Source organism: Triticum aestivum, chromosome 2D (assembly GCF_018294505.1).
Source record: "Triticum aestivum cultivar Chinese Spring chromosome 2D, IWGSC CS RefSeq v2.1, whole genome shotgun sequence".
Taxonomy (NCBI): domain Eukaryota; kingdom Viridiplantae; phylum Streptophyta; class Magnoliopsida; order Poales; family Poaceae; genus Triticum; species Triticum aestivum.
This window is the reverse complement of record NC_057799.1, coordinates 534,524,504-534,541,885: the sequence shown is the minus strand read 5'-3', so window position 1 is coordinate 534,541,885 and position 17,382 is coordinate 534,524,504. Positions and strand designations below refer to the sequence as shown.

The 17,382-nt window shown below is 46.8% G+C and overlaps 2 protein-coding genes across 3 annotated transcripts; one reads left to right on the top strand and one right to left on the bottom strand.

Moving 5' to 3' along the window:
• The first annotated feature begins 1,374 nt into the window (after nt 1-1,374).
• Nucleotides 1,375-7,074, top strand: LOC123054284 (gamma-aminobutyrate transaminase 1, mitochondrial). 2 transcript variants are annotated; one of them, XM_044478018.1, is made up of 19 exons: nt 1,375-1,623; nt 2,377-2,507; nt 2,653-2,737; nt 2,832-2,904; nt 3,064-3,161; nt 3,255-3,347; nt 3,964-4,037; nt 4,235-4,273; nt 4,420-4,508; nt 4,588-4,664; nt 4,747-4,821; nt 5,133-5,180; nt 5,292-5,375; nt 5,456-5,543; nt 5,669-5,747; nt 5,840-5,930; nt 6,006-6,084; nt 6,477-6,592; nt 6,698-7,074. In XM_044478018.1, exons 1-19 carry the CDS (start codon nt 1,582-1,584, stop codon nt 6,770-6,772), a joined length of 1,536 nt encoding a protein of 511 aa, XP_044333953.1. In that variant the 5' UTR covers nt 1,375-1,581; the 3' UTR covers nt 6,773-7,074. The 2 variants fall into 2 exon arrangements, with proteins under 2 accessions (XP_044333953.1, XP_044333952.1); XM_044478017.1 differs by having other exon boundaries at nt 2,653-2,904.
• LOC123055895 (uncharacterized) lies at nt 7,001-9,679 on the bottom strand. The gene is made up of 2 exons (XM_044479710.1): nt 9,601-9,679; nt 7,001-8,311 (listed from the first exon to the last, which is right to left on the bottom strand). The coding sequence occupies exons 1-2, from the start codon at nt 9,677-9,679 to the stop codon at nt 7,236-7,238; spliced, it is 1,155 nt and encodes a 384-aa protein (XP_044335645.1). The 3' UTR covers nt 7,001-7,235.
• Nucleotides 9,680-17,382: the final 7,703 nt, after the last annotated feature.

Below are 17,382 nucleotides of genomic sequence, written 5' to 3'. Positions count from 1 at the left end.
TACTACTCCCTCCATTTCGCGTTACATTAGAGCAACTTCAATGGGGTGACCCATTTTATCCGTTTGAATCATTCGGACACAAAACTCAGCTTAACGGGGCGACCCAAACGGACATAACATTCGCCTACTGTCCGTTTAGTGTCCGCTCGGACCCATTCCAGGCTCAAATCTAGACAAATTTAGGTCAAAAGCGGACACAAAGCGGACGTTCTTTGTGCCCTCTTCGCCCCCCCTGTCTGGTTGCATGTGGCTCTTGGCCCACTTGCCATCCATCGATCTGTCTCATCCCATCTCTCTCCTCATTTTTCTCTTTCTTATCCCACCCCTCCGCCCACCGCACAGCATCCACGTTGCCGTCCACCATGCCTCCTTGCCGGAGCACACGCGCTGCCGTCCATCCGCGCCTACTCGTCGGAGCCGCACCCGTGCTAGCTAGCCGTCGGCCGAGCTGTCTGTCGCGTGTGCTAGCTAGCTGCAAGCCGACGCCGCAGCTACCGCATAGGACGACGCCGGCCTTGCCTCCCCCGCGCTTGCCCTCGGCCTCGCCTCCCCACGCCGCCGCTCGCCCTGCCCCTCGCTCGTCACGGCCTCGCCTCGCCCGCGCCGCCTCCCCCCGCGCTCGCCCTGCCACGGCCGACCTCGTCGAGCTCCTGCCCGTGCTTCGCCGCGCCCGGCCGCGGTCCTCGCTTCCCCCGGCCGTGCCCGCTCCCCGCGCACAGCAGCAGCTCGCGTGCCCGGCCCGACCTGGTCACCTGCATCGCTGCTGGTCGCCACCACACCCCCACCACCGCCGTCCCCCACGCCGCCCCGTCCCTCCTGGTCGCGCGCCAGGCCAGGCCCCGCCACGCCTGGCAGCGCCAGGCCTCGCCGCGCCCGATCCCGGTAGCGCCCGGCCACGCCTGGCCTCGCGCTCGCGGCACCATGCTCGCCGTGCCGCCCCCGCCGTGGGGTTTGAGCTCGCCCATCGGCCTCGCCGCGCGCTGCGAGCTCCCTTGCCCTGCCTGCTACGTGTTTGATAAAATGTCAGGGCATACATGTCGAAAATGGGTCTGCCTATCGTTGGGCGCACTCGCAGACCCAAATGAAAAAGCGGACACGGACCCAAACCCCGTCGGAGTTAGGGAGCTACTGTATTTCCGAATGGCCGCACGTGTCTCTTCCAGACACTGCCAACTTTCCTCCAGCGAAGCACATCGCGTGTCAGCGAGATTATTAGTATAACTTCTTTACTTGTTATTATATGGATCTGGATCTTAAGGTTAGTGACACACACATGACACATCACACAGTGGTATGTCGACAAATCAAAAGATGCGAGAAGAAGACGCCGCACACGGCACGTACACATCTTCCTTTTCTTGTGTGTGTGTCTGCGCTCGGATAACTCGGCCACGTACGTCCCCCCGGCCTCCGGAAAACTTGGCTACGTCTCCCTCCCCACCTCCCCGGAATAAATCCGTGACAAGCGACATGCCATGGCCCCGCACCGCAGGTCTCTCTCCCTCCCCCTTGGCCTCTCGCTCTGTATCTCTCCTCTCCGACGGAAACAGCCATCTCTGATCCTCCTGTGTGGCCGCCGAGATGATTGCGCGCGGCCTGCTCCGATCCAATTCCTCAACGCAGGTCACCACCCTCTCCCTCTCCCTCCTCCCCTCCCCTCCCCTCTCTTCCGCGCGCTAGGTACAACAACCGTCGAGCCGCGCCTGCCTCTGTGTGTGTGTGACGATGGTGCGGGGTCGCCGCCGCCGCCGTCATTTGGGCGTCACGCCGGCGGCGATCATGTCGTGGAAGGGAGGGTGCCCGGCCGTCTCGGCGGGCGGGCGGAGACGGAGGGCGCGCCTGATTGGTACTAGCCTCTTATTCAAATTCGGGTCTGAAGATTCTATATAAAGGGGGATTTCATTTCATTTCATGTTTGTTCTCGATCCGCTCCGGTGATGGCCCGCGCGGTTCTGTGCCGGAATCTGCATCGCCTTTGGAATCTACCTTTATGCTTCTGAGGATATTGTTGTCGTGCACGGTTTTACTGTGCCCGATTCCATTCGGTTATTACCTTTAACGCTCCTCCCTCCGTACGTTCCGTTAGCTTCTGTTCTGTGCACCAGATGTACTACATGAACAGTTGGAGGGTTGGGAATCGCTCTGTTCTTCAGGCGGGGTCGAAACATTCCTCAAATTTATTTTATTTTTCATGTAAAAGTTGTGATTGTTATGATCAATGTTAGACATCCAGATACTATTACTATGGCATGATTGTTCCACTACTTTCGCAGCCGTTCAGACTTCACATCTTACCTGCCAAGTTTTGCCATTGCCAAAGACTCCAAGCTCATGTGTGATCATTTATCTCATCTTCCTTGATTTATACTTTCTCAGGCAAGCAAATTAGTGAAGTATTTAACCAGCGCCGGGAGCTTACAAGGGCATGCAGAGAGCTTGTCAGATGCATCGGTCAGACATTTCAGTTCAGCGTCGTCTCCTCAGACTAACTCAACTGAAGAAAATGGGTATATCATCTTTCTTTTATTATTATGATTGTATTTGTGGAATCATCACATAATTTTACTCTGTTATGCGCTGGGGCGTATGCAGGTTCTGATTCTATATATTTACTACTAGCTACTGCTGACTTTGAATGCATAACCTTTCCAGGTTTAAGGGGCATGGCATGTTGGCACCATTCACAGCTGGATGGCAGAGCAATGATGTGCATCCGCTGGTTATTGACAGATCTGAGGTTGCGACTCTCTAATTCTAGCATTATACTGCATGCTATGGTTGTGAGCTATGTATCTATGTTTGCCTTATACAATGTTAACATGAATATGCAGGGGTCTTATGTTTATGACATCAACGGGAATAAGTATCTAGATTCTCTAGCAGGACTCTGGTGTACAGCTTTAGGTATGTACAAGTACAATCTTTGGAGTGTGATTATGTACCACAGAATTGTCCATTCTTTTGGATAATACCCTGCATCACCATTTTATTTTTGTGCATTTAAGAGTAATATATACAGTCTAATTTCATTCATCTCCCATGAACTATTCATGGTTTCTTCAGGTGGTAGTGAGCCTCGATTAGTCAAAGCTGCAACTGACCAATTAAACAAGTTGCCCTTCTATCACTCCTTCTGGAACCGTACAACCAAACCAACATTGGTAAATTTCTGCGTCCCTTATTGGCTATCGGTCTGTTAAAATCATTTTCAGACTTCGTGGATACTGATGATGGAGACGGCCTGTTGCTTTCAGGATCTTGCAGACGACCTTCTTAGCATGTTTACTGCAAGCAAAATGGGAAAGGCATTCTTCACAAATAGCGGTTCGGAAGCAAATGACTCACATGTATGATCACTGGAACTACTGACCATTTCCTACTCTACTGTATTGTAAAACAATATTTTTTTGGAATAACGTGCAAACCCTCTGTTCATTAAGGGTAGCAACCATAGATACGACATATGTTGCCCTTACCGTCATTCGGCATTCGCATCTACAGAGAATCACTAAAAACTGTTTTACATTGTGTTATGTATGAGAAAGTGACATGAGCTTTTATTTAAATAACAAATGTAAGTAGTTTTTTACCTTAAAGAACATATCGCTAGGAACCTTTTCTCAGGGAAAAAGTTGGGGCACTGAAACACAAACAGTAGGGTGGATTGTGAGATTTACATGGTTCCTCCACGTGTCAAAAAAGAAAACCTTTTGGGTGTTCCATTTCTAGAAGGCTAGTAGGCAGTAGCTAGTTTCCCTGGTTCACCATTTGCACTTTTTTGAAATGGCCATAGCCTTAGTTGTTTATTTCACTCAATATGTTTGGCTGATATATTTGCCATACTGAATGGCATAGTCATTTGGTGATAAGCACTAGTTATCTGTGCTGATGTGGATTTTGTTTTGTTCTCCCTCTTCTGGGTTCTCACAGCACTGCTGACACATTTACAATGCACTTGTTCAGGTCAAACTAGTATGGTATTATAACAACGCATTGGGGAGGCCAAACAAGAAAAAGTTTATTGCACGATCAAAAGCGTAAGTAACATAGTTTCTCAATCTTTGATCTTCAAACTAAGAAATATAGGGTTTGCTTTATTCGTAAGTAATTTGCAGTGGCATCAATTTCCATGCTGGGTCATCACTTCAATATTCTTGGGGTCTCGTTGTTATATTCTTTATGTAATACAGAGGTACTTTGAGTTCCATTCTTACTACTGTTGTATTTATTGCAGATATCACGGATCAACATTAATATCAGCTAGTCTCACTGGGTGAGTATTGGCCTAAAAAAATTGTGTTTTCCTTGTTATGTGGATATTTCTTTCTACCAGTACCTACTACATAGTACTTTGACGAATCTAGTAGTCCATTTCTTATTGATGCTTAATTAATTTGCTAACCGCTTCTGTATCTTTAGTCTTCCTGCTCTGCACCAGAAGTTCGATCTACCAGCACCTTTTGTTCTGCACACAGACTGCCCTCACTACTGGCGCTTCCATCTTCCTGGTACTCTTTATTTCAAAATTTAGTTTTATGGTCAATGCAGCATTTTTGTTACTAATGAAATTGTTTTGGCGTGGGACAGGTGAGACAGAAGAAGAATTTGCAACAAGACTTGCCAAAAATTTAGAGGATCTTATCCTCAAGGAAGGACCAGAAACAGTAAGGTTTCTTGTCACCAAACTTATATTTATGCAATAGGTCCCAAGTATACTACTTGACTCATGTATGTTTCTCCTGTTAGATTGCTGCGTTCATTGCTGAGCCTGTCATGGGTGCTGGTGGTGTCATCCCTCCTCCAAAGACCTATTTTGATAAGGTGATTTTAAAATACTTGAGCTACATCTTTTGATAGACTATTTTAGGGAAGGGGACTCTTCAATTCATTTATTTGACCCCACTGTTAAATTCCAGTGAAGCTAAGATTACACTTTACTGAGCTTTCTAAATACTTCTTCACTCTCTTATGCTGCAGTAGTTCCAAGAAACATCTTTTTTAGCAGAATCCACAGAAACATTGTTGCCTGATGAACCCTTAAAACTAGTGTATATATTAGGTTGCTTCTATATAGTGTACTTGAATTCTTCTTTTCTTTGTTTATCTTATCTCATTTTCCTGTCTGCCTATAGGTTCAAGCTGTGGTTAAGAAGTATGACATCCTTTTCATAGTAGATGAGGTACTTTAAACTCACATGTGAAGTCAAACACAAAACAAAATATATACTAGATAGTACAAGAACAAAGGAAACTTCTGTATGCAGTCGTTATTAACTGATCATGTGTTTCAGGTCATTACCGCATTTGGAAGGTTGGGAACCATGTTCGGATCTGATATGTATAACATCAAGCCAGATTTAGTCACCTTGGCCAAGGTGAATATCCTTTCACAACAGTATATCAGTAAATATTAATTATCCGATGTCAGCCGAGCCTGCCAATTTCATGAATACAGGCTCTTTCGTCTGCGTATGTGCCCATTGGAGCAACTCTTGTTAGCCCCGAAATAGCAGCTGTGGTTGATTCTCAGAGCAATAAGCTAGGTAGGTGAATGGCATTGCGCGAGCTTAATTTGTCATATCTGTATTGGCATGTCTCTAGCCTTTTTTTAAGGATATGTAAGCTTCACAAATGTGATGTGCGCTGAGTTGCTGTCTTTTTATTGCAGGTTCATTTGCTCATGGCTTTACATACTCTGGCCATCCAGTTGCTTGTGCTGTTGCCATTGAAGCGTTGAAAATCTATCGGTATACTGTTCTTCCCATAGAACACAGAGCCCCTACCTCTGCCACTATTTGCTTCTTGTCCTTATGAATCTTTCACAACTATATGGTATCAGGGAAAGGAATATTCCTGATCATGTGAAGCAAATTGCTCCACGCTTCCAGGAAGGATTGAAGGCCTTTGCAGGAAGCCCAATTGTTGGGGAGGTACCCTGCTCTTATTTGTCTTGACGGAGACTCCTTTGTTATCCAAATGCATAATCTATATGCTCCTGTATGCAGATCCGTGGTGTAGGGTTGATAATTGGAACTGAATTCACCGACAACAAATCACGAGATAGCCCATTCCCTGCTGAATGGGGTAAGTACTACTATAAACTAATGATTACTTGGGCTCATTCTTCAGTAGAATCCTTCAGCATGTCAAATCATAGCTTGGAACCACTTAAACTGAAGCATTCGTGTGCTAGATGATTATCATTGGCCTAAACTTGAATATTGTGCAAACTTTTTTGGCTTTGCTTTTTCTTTTATAAACCGAACTATGTTCCGTAATTTTGGCAATAGAATCCAGAGTGATGCTTTGTTTGGAAGAAAACTACTCCCTCCTGTCCTGTTTGAGCTTGCAAAATGATCTTATATTATGGGACGGAGGGAGTAGAAGTTTATCGAACCAGAAAATGTAGGATATACATATGTATCTTGGAACCATGAAGTATCCTTACAAAACTGTTTCCCTGATGGCATATTCAGGTGTTGGTGCTATCTTCGGACAGGAGTGCCAGAAGCGTGGCATGCTGGTTAGGGTTGCCGGCGATAGCATTATGATGTCACCGCCATTAACAATGACCGCTGGCGAAGTTGAGGAGGTAATAAGATCAGAAATAACAGCACTTTCATCCTCCTTTCCTTTTCTCCGGATCTTAGCTTAAGATGGTACCACTGGACTTATCTCGCTCTGGAACTCTTATCAGCTGGTGAGCATATACGGAGAAGCTATGAAGTCCACGGAGATGAAAGTGGCGGAGCTCAAATCGAAGAAAAACTAGACAAGATGCAGCACAACGACGATGATAATGTCGACTGCGGCGTTGGTCTCGGATGTGTACAGAATAATTCCTCGCTATCAGGTGGTAATAACGCACCGGAACGGACGCTGTTCTTGATGCGCGGAATGGCAAGGCAAAGCATTCTTTCACCGAGCAATGGTGATTGACGACTTGATTACAGACAAGATAGATTTGGCACATTCTTACCTGTAAAGATAATTTGCCAAATAAAGCCGTTTATAAGCTTTGCCACTTTGATAATCTCTTGTACTGACACAATTTGAAAGAATTCCTTTGAGATCTATGTGTCCCCAATTCCTTTGTATGAATCGTTCAAAATTGACGTATGAATCGTTCAAAATTGACGATGTTCCTCAGAAGAGAAGAAACGAAAGAAATGTGAAATGGTGCAATGTCTAAAAAAATCGCGCATGGCTGCCGACGCAGCAGCCGGCGGCGGCTTCTAAGCGCAGACGAGGGAGACGTCGTCGACGACGGGCCCGCAGAGCGAGCCGCTGCCGTCGGACATGGTGTGGTAGCTGGAGCTATACAGCACCACCCGCGTGCGGCTCCCCTCCGCCGTGAACGCCAGCGCGCCGCGCGCGTGCCCGCCCGTGCCCCGGGAATGGTACTCCACGGTGGCGGCCCCCTGCGCCCCCGTGGCCGCCGCCACCACGCGCATGGGCTGCAGCTCCGGCCCGCACGCCACGCACCCGTCCCCGGCGTCCCCGACGGAGAACTCCATCCGGCACGCGCTCCCCGGCACGGTGTCCACCTCCTGCACCAGCGCCGCCTCCACGCCGGCCACCAGCTCCACGGCGCGCGACCCGCCGGGCACCGCGTGGCGCGCCGCGTCCACGTACTTGGCCGCCTTGGAGTAGGACATGACCACCCACCCGGGCAGCGGCGACAGGGCGCCCTCGTCCATGGGCGGCACCAGCACCCCGCACGTCGACCCCGGGACGACGTACGGCCCCTCCTCGAAGCCCCCGTTCCTCAGCAAGTTGCCGCCGGCGGCCTGGGCGGCAGGGTGGAGGGTCTTGATGGCGAAGGCGTCGACCAGGGGCCCGCAGGCGGGGTCCTCCGCGCCGCCGTCGTCGCCGTGGTGGACGACGAGCGTGACGACGCCCTGCTCGGCGTGGAAGGCCCAGGCGTACGAGTCCCAGCCGCTGGCGCTGTACACGGTCTGGATGGGCAGCTCGCGGCCGGGCGCGTCGGCGGCGTCGACGGGGACGACGGAGAGGCGGAGGCGCTCGGACTGGCCGCAGGTGCGCGCGGCGCTGAAGGTGACGGAGTAGCGGGCGCCGCGGGTGACGCTGAGCTGCTGCCGGACGGAGGCGCCGCTGCCGAGGCGCACGGCGTGCGCGCCCTCCGGCACCACCAGGACCATGCCCTCGCCCGGCCGGTCCGTCCCGGACTCGACGTACTCCACGGGGCCGGTGGCCTTCCAGTAGGGGATGGCGTGCGCGCCGGTCACCCTCGTGCCGTTCATCTGGGACCTGTTCGGCGGGTACTCGAAGTTGCCGTTCAGCAGCGGGCCTGCATGCATGCATGCATGCAGCGCGCACAAATTAGTGATGGCATATTGGCATGCATGACGTGTCAGGCAGTGAATTGTCAACCTAGGGTTGTACCACGTAGATCTCAGGCGTTGACATTCTGCTTAATAATCTGAACCATATATGTACCCACTCGTACGCAGCACGTGAGTGTGCAGAGCCCTGATCTGATCTCTGGTTCTAACAGGTCAATGCCGGCACTTTTCAAGAAATGTCAGGACTCAGTACTTTTTTTTTACACCCCGTTGACTCATATATATGAATCAATTTTGTGCACCCTGGTTTGATTCCTGTTGCACGATGTCGTGCAAATAGTTACAAGTCAACGCCAGCATTTTTCTAGAGAGTACTCCCTCAGTTCCAAATCAGATCAAGTTGTACTCTATTGTTCAACTTCTCCTTCAGTTCCAAATAAAAAAATATGCTACTTCATCACTAATTCAAACCGACACTTATTATGGGTCGGAGGGAGTATTATACAACATAGTACAATGGTATATTTTGCGATGAATATAATGAAACTAATTTGATGTTGTTGATATTCAAATACATTGTCCGCCTTTGTCTATCAGTTCATACTTTTCGATGCATTAATTGGAGCATTAATTCAACACGGTATTAAAAAGAAGATATTTGTGCCTACATCGATCTCACGTATGACTAAAAAAGGCCTAGATGCGCTTCTTTCCATCCGTTCGTTCTTTTGAAGTAACTGGTTGAAGCACAAATTCAATTCTTTGACACATTTTTCTATAGACTTTGTCAGATTAAAAAAAGGTTGACATAGAACAAAGCTAGAGCTTCAAATTTGCTAACATTTTATTAGATTTAGTGAAGCTTGACATAGGAAAAAGCACAATCGAGCAAGATTGACGAGCTGGAGTGTTCATCGGATTCTTGGATATTAGGAAAGGTGACGGCCATGATACAGGAAAGAAGGGAAAATGAGACCCCTTTGGATTTGGGCCGAACTGTGAATTTTGTATGGCAAAGGTTGCTGACTGCAGTTGTAGCATCCAATGGTTAGCACAGAATGGTAATTAAACTTAGACAATAGATTGTTCAAAAAAGAAAAACTGAGACAATAGAAGGGTATTTCCTATGCATCTTTGCAACACACGTAGCTGAAATGTATGCAAACATGACCAAAGACGTACGAACCAGCTAACCAAGTGACGGCCGATCGCAAGACGGACATCGCATTTAACTAACAACTAATCAAGATGCATTGAGACAATAGTACAGTACTAGCTTTGATGATGCTCTCACCATCTACGTCGGGAACAGCTCGGGCAGCCGCGAAGGCGAGCAATAGCACCGCGGCGCAGCGCGCGCCGTTGACCACCATCGATCGATCGCCTGGCGATCGAAACACGACTACAAAAGGTGATAGCTGTGTCCTATGGACGCTCTCCTGGAGTCCTGGTAGGGTGGTTGGTTCCATTTATATAGGAAGATGACAGATGGCAGATGTCCAGTGTTCATGGTAGCAGGGTCCAGGGCGAGTTCGCGGAAGGCGCCGGCCGCTCCCGCGCGCTCGGTGGAACTGGCCGTCGTCAGTCCAGCAGCCTGCCTTGCCTCCCATCGACCCGGCGCCGCGTGCGCGCGGTCACGTGCTGGACTGCTGTGTGCACCTGCACGGCCGTTGCGATTCCCATGTATTTCGCTTGATCGCCCGCGGCTGAGGACGGAGGACGGCGGCACCGCGCTTTGACTCTCTGCCATGCCCACATGGCCGTGTTTCCTCTGTTCTTGCGGAGTATCCGGTGGCCCATCAATGCGATAGTACGCCGTGTGTTCCCCGCGCCACCGTGCCACTGCACCGCCGGTGCTGGGAAACGCAAGCGTACGTACGCGAGGCGGGCAGCGCCGTCCGGCGTCCGAAGTCCACTGCGCCCATGGCCATGGGGGAAAGGTTTCGGCGTTAACAAGTTTGTCACTGCAACAAGTCATGAACTGGGCCACTGGGGGCGCTTGGGCAGCAGGCCACGAGCCGAGTACGCATGCCGGCCCGTCTAAACGGGCTGACGGGCTCATGGCTGTTTTTTCTTAACATGAGCTCACGGCTGTTGGAATGAAGGCCGAGCGAGCCGAACATGTCAACCGGCCATGTACGAAATTGCTGGAAATTCTCGATGCATTTCTGTTTTTTCTTTAAAGCTACATTTCCGGTGGGGTTTTTTTCTTGCGAATATTTCCGGTGTTAACCTGGCTAGCTTGAGCGTCAACCTAAGTTCATCAAAAGAATAAAAACTTTATCGTCAACCTGCTCTCCGAGCATCCTTGTTACGTACGCAGTACATGAGAAATGCTCAGCTACCACCCCATGCTCGTAAGCTAAGCTTAGCTCGTACTAGTGTCCACCTCCTCTAATGGCCGCTATAGTTCGGGTTTTGTACTCTACCGGGTTGATGTAAACACTGACAGCACGACCACTATCAGCTCCTGCTTTTTCATGCCACATATGATTATAAGTTGAATGACGATAGCACTGAACTGTCTCGCTCGGAACCCTTTTCAGCTGGTGAGATGTATACATGAGAGGAGAGAGTGTCGGCCGGATCCGATCCAACAAGAACCAGGCGATGCCGTCTCTTTTACCTTGTACGACAAGGATGATGATAATGTCGTCGGCGATTATGACATCGACTGTGCGAAGAATAATCTCCTCGCTTCCAGATGGTAATAGTGCACCGGAATGGACACTGTTCGTGATGTAGATAATTGCGAACTATTCTTGCACCAAAGACTGTTAAACATTGGTCTATTATTAATAGGGTCATTTTACAGTGCATCCGGATGATATGAACCGTCCGTCGGAGCGAATTTGATGATTCAGATCTGATGCAATACGCTGATGTCACGTGTATTATATCAGACCCCGAGGGGCGTTTTCGGGAGAAAAAATATTTCGAACTGATCAGATTTTCCCTCCCAAATATTTCAAGGGTATTCTCGGTACAAATTTCAGGGCTATTTTCGGTTCGATTTTTATCCCGTTCGGTAGGGTTTATTCCTCGCCGCCGCTAGGGTTTTATTCGTCGCCGCCGCTAGGGTAAAATGACTCTTAATCCTCGTCGGCAGGATCTAGCCGCGCGTCGCGGCCCCTCCCTCCCTCCCTCCACCCAATTCCCTCGCGATCTCAGAACAACCTTTTCAACGAAGAACACGAGAGGAGGCGCACTTCCCTCTCCGCGGCGGCCGCCGGCGAAGATTCGGCGCTATCCCACCTCCCAGTCCTCCATGCGGGTGCCTACAGCCACAAGGTTATAGGCAACCTCTTTCCCACACCCCAATTGGTTGTTTGCGTCCTCTACGCCTCTCTGCCATGGCCACAGCTTTGATCTGGCCATGCATCTCGTCCGAAGGCAACGTGGTTGGGTATGGATCATGTTCTGCGGGACTAGATGAAGCCGGCCACCGGCCTCGACGGCCAGCCCCATTCATCCAGCCCCGACTACAAGATCTACGAACGTTCAATCGTTGCATTCATACACTTATACATTTCATTCGACATGTATTCTTTCAATTTGGCTGATAGGTGAGATTTGGAGATCAATAGATATGATAAGCTGTTAATTTTGGAATGTACTATAAACAATTCATAGCTTATGTTGCTCAATATGTATGGTGCTCGCTTCTTCTTGTGAAATTGCTGGACTGGGATCAACAGACTTGGCATATGCTTTATAAGAAAAATTAGATTCACATGGGATATCCACCGTTTGAACATTGGTGTTAATTCTTATTATGATGTTTTAGCCTTGTTACGCCGAGAGTAATGATCCTCGCAAAAAGCAGAGAGAAAGGAATGAGCATTCGATTCTTTCATATGTTGCATTTCATTCTTTCGTGTTTAGTTATGTCCAACATTTGTTACATGCACACACTTGAGAAGGTTAGTAAAAGTTGTAATCTTTCCTCTGTTTTGCAGGGCTATGACAGAACATGCTATGTGATTCCCTGAGGCAGGATGGATGTACCATGGCCACCCCACTGTGCTCCTGAAGGTGATCCCTTCAATTCAGCGCACGTCCTACCATGCCACACCATGGTCGTTGCAGCACCTGCAGAGGCCCCCTATGGTACGTGCTTTACTCTGGTTATCCTGATGCTCTCTTTTATTGGCTGTGCGGCCTGCCTATGAGACATTGACTGTGTCGTTTTCTGGGATTGCGTGTTGATTCATGCAGTATTTCTTCTTCTGTTGTGAGGCTATGCTCATGCTCGTAGCTTTTTCTCTCGTGTGAAAATAGACATGTCATAATCCATTATTCTTCTAGGGTTGCCCGTGCACTGTTACTGTCACATGGTTGTAAAAAGCAAATATAGATTTCTACGAGATCTCGTAGAGACCAAATTTATTTCAAGAAAAGTATTGTAACCAATATTATTGAAGTTTCACAACTTGACTCATCCGCAAATGACTAAGACACGGCTAGGAAACCTTCTTGGGGACTAAAACCCAACCACACCCTACTCTATCTCTTTATGGCCAAGTGTACACTCCAAATGTAAGAATAAACCACAATGCTGGACTAACTGCTTGCATCCTCGTCGTCTTCAACCGCAGCTGCATCTGATAGCCTAGCATGGTACTGCTTGAACCTATTCCTGTATTGCATTTTGGTGTAGGGTGAATCGACAAGCACAACAGGTAGCTCTCTTCTGAATTTGTCGATGTAGGCCTGCATGTGAGGATATGTTAGTATCGTTCCATACGTTTCAGAAATGACAGAATTTTAGATGTTACTCTACATACTTCGTCATATTGCAACCTCAGTTTTACTCCCGTAAATAATTCGATGTTCTTCGGCATGTACAGTGCACAACAAGAACTGCAACATTTTATGTTGTTAGATCAACATTTAAGATATTAACAATCTAAAACAAAAACAAAAGCTAATATTGTTGACTGACGTCTCATCGGATTTTGGCACATTAATATTCCGTACTGGCCATTGCGTCACGTTAATGTCTTCCCATGCATTGCTTTCTATCCCATTGACTCGCATCGCTGCTCTCATATGTGATTCCATCCCACGTACCTGCAAGCCCAATGGGATGAGAAGTTGCCTACGACTAATACTTACATACGATGTTTAATCCTTTGTTATAATTAAATATGTTGAAATTCTCACCACGTTATTTACTTCTTTGGGTACCATACAGTGGAAAAGTGAATCAAGAACCTGAATCTCCTTCCTTCTGGGGTTTACGACCACAAGGAACCAGTGGACGTTTAAACTGTTCATAGGTAGGAAAACCTAGAGTGCACAGATAATTAGATCAACGTGCATAGTAATAAAAAAAATCTGTTCTACGTCAGGTTAAAATACCATATCATGTTTCAGGTAGGTGGTGCCTTGTGTTGTTCCAGGAATGCCTGCCAAAGCGTCCTCGTAGCACTCCTCTATCCTACCATCTCTTTCGAGCTTAGCGACGCCGGCCACCCTCTCAATGTAAACCAGTTGGCCGTCCCTTGTGTCAATTGGTTCATCATGACGCATGAGCTGGATCGCAGCATCAACCACCTACAACAATAATCAAGTTAATTGTATTATACAAAAATGAAACTTCATAAACTAATTTGTGAAATACTATCTTACTTCGTCACCCAACCATACGCCATCTTCATTTTCATCTTTATGGGTGAGGCATTGCAAATGCTTTGATAGCACGACAATGTCATCAACTAAGACCATTTGTTTTTCACGATTTGTAGTGTTGATCAGTGACGCCACGAAATCCTGTCGAACCACGCCTAGCTGGTCCCTCTGGGTCTCAGGAACTTCTGACCTCTTTTTTAAGTTGCTAGAGCCGATTTTCCTCTTTTTATTGTTTGTGTCCTCCGAATCATTTGTACACTCTGATGGAGTCTTGTTTTTCCTTTTCTTCTTCTCAGTATCGTACGAAGTATACTCGTCATTCTTAAATAATTGCAATACCACCCTTTTCTTTTCGCCCCCATGATTTGGTGGCGTCGATTCAACCACACTTACTTGTTGCTGCTTTCGAAAGGATTCATCATGGCTGTCATCATCTGTGATGGCATGGGGCTCTTCAGGATCTCGCGATCCCGTAGCCTTCACAGAGTGCTGGTTACTCCGTCTGTTGAACGGATTTTGTCATACGAAATAAACCGCGTGTTAGCCTTTAGCAGATTCTTGCTCAATTATAGGTAAAATGTGCATCACCTGGAAATCTTGAAGGCTTGTGGTGGCTTTGGAATGCATTTGCTTATCAAAACTAGGAGCTCCCTGGATATCATCCACCTCTTTCAAAAGCTTATGAACACCACTGAGATCCTTTGATTTTTACAGCAGCTCTTTCGAATGCTTCATCCTGTACGTGGAAGATCACATGTTATGTCTGCAACAACATTGATTATTTCATAATTAAGTTAACATGCATGCGTACGTCAAAATATTCATCAAGGTTCTTCATGGGGGTCTCCATGTCATCATTTTTTATTCCCTGCTTACAATCGTGCTTAGCAGCGACCTCCGTGACATCCTTTTGTTTCCCCTGGTCAGAAGCCTGCTCAGCATTCTCAACAGAGGCCTCCATTAGGTGTGAAGGTGCCCCGAGGTCAGATAGATGTATGTCCTCCACTCTTGGAAATATTCCATCGCGTTTTTTCTTTAAAAAATACATGTTAGTCTAGGGTGTTTTCACAGTAAACTAATTTAGAAAAAAACTTGTACACGTAAATTTCCAATTATATATACTAATCTCATAATTCTAGGCTTACGTTCAATTCTTTTGTGAGGTCCTCCATGAGCTTGCCATTTGTACGGGTACGCCTAAGGCACTCATCCATTTTCTTTTCAAGGGTGCACATCCTATAGACTTGTTCTGCACCGGCCTCCCGCACGAGGGAGGCAACTTCTTGCAAATCAGTCAATACATGTCCGACGAGTACCTTAATCCGAGACTTTGAAACAGTTAGAATCATATAACTTCATACTAGTTGGAATGTTACAATATATATTTGTGCCTGATGTAACTCATTTACCTGAGCGCCAGTCTTCGGTTTGGCCAGCGTACCATCTCGTGCTGGAATGAAAGGCCTCATCACGTCCTCAACATACTGCAGTTTAGTGTCGTTAGTATGATTTAGAAAAAATATATGTTACATAATCCAGGCAATGTGCTGACATTTTACCTCTCCAACTCCCAGATAATTATTCTGGATTATATTGTCAACCTTTTTTGCCTTCTCCTTGCTCTAGTTCTGGATCAGTGGCCTTAACCTTGATTCATACGAGATGCTAGAGTCCAATTGATGCACTCTGAACTTCTCGTAGTACCATGTCTGCATGATAACAAAAGCAGTTCACAAACATTCTCGTACATTATGTAATGTATGTTAGGTAACTGATAATTGTACTACTACGAATTACCTGCAGCAGTGGTAGATTCCCCTCCAGAATTGCCTCACCATTTACAAAATTCTTCACGCTATCCATAAGATAGTCAAGCGTTAGCTATCCAAGATTTGTGCCCTTTATTGTCTCAACGTTTCTAACAATCCCAATATATTTGTTATCCACATACTCCTCTTTTGTTCGGCATACATATTTGCCTATGGTGTACAAGACAAATGGCCTGACAAAATTTGGTGTGCTGTCGACTTTCATCTTGGCTAGCAATCCTTTGAAAGTTATTTTGGTGTCATTACGGTCTTTCAATTTCTTCCACAACTCCATATTATCATCAAGATTTGAAGGGACGTGCTTCTTCCCATGGCAGGGCATGCCTGTTATATGTGCTACATCTTCTAGTGTGATCCTACATGGTATCCCATTGATGATAAAGGCATTCTGCTCTGCGTCATATGAATTATCGATGGCCAGACACAGTACACGTCTAATTTTGATTCTAGGTGTCTTGAGAAGTCCACCCAGTCCTATCAACTGGATGTACATCCTTTGCTGCGTGTTTAATCCGTTTATGAACTCCTCATATGGCGGCAAAGAAGCATCCTGGGTTCAATAGATGTGCAAGTGTGATTAGATTCAGCATGGTATACAATTTAAACACTCATACAGACGAATACATCTTATATATACCAACATAAAAATTGTACTCTACGCTACTGCATGAGGTACAAGCATGCTGAGTTCCATGTATGTGCAAATACTATCATGTGATTCAGCTTGGTTACATTTGAACGGTCATCTAAGGTAATCTCCATTGCAAGGAACTTATTTGAAATAAAATAAAGATTGGAAAATAAATAAAAAACTATCTAACCGTGGTCTCCTCAACTCTAGGCGCTAATCATGGTCAGTAGTATGGAATTAAAACATGGACCATCGATGCCTTCCATAACTCGTGCGGAAGGAAAAAAGAAGGCAAGCGCCCGCTGCACTAATTGGCATCGACAAGACCAGACGCTAAGATTTAGCCTGGAATTAATCAATGAACTGCCAATCTGGTAGGAAACAAATCCTAGCGCCCTCCCCTAATGCCCCCAACTTAATTTGTTTAAAAACGTGCTGAGTTACATGAATATGCAAACAACGAGTGGGGTTGCAGCAAGAGATCATGGGAGGAATATCGTGGCACGAAAAATAGCAGCGGCTGAGATCGTGGGTAGTTACTAGAGGATTCATGTTTGGCTCCGTCGTTCGGTCTTGCTGGATTCCTGGGTTGCTCCGTCCTTCTGTCTTGCTGGTTTGGGCGGCGCAGAAGGACGAACTATGATCTACGAGGTTTCAAAGGATCCCTATTTATAGGGATCGTAACAACCCGGGCATATATGTACGTATAGATTTCTTTGGTTGGAGGAAATCAAGGGAGGGGACCCACCTGGTTGAATATTACGGGGGGCGTGGAGAGTTTAGCAAAGGTAAGTTATGGTTTAAAAAAAACCAAGGTAAGTTGCGTAACAACACGTAGGTCTCCTGAGAATCACGATCATCAAAAAGATATCATTCCCGTTTCTTTGAAAATCATCCAAAAGAACTGGACCGCTTTTATTATTGGTTATAAGTAGTTCATTGGACCTCTTTTAGGATGAAAACTGGTTCTAAAGTCAACTAG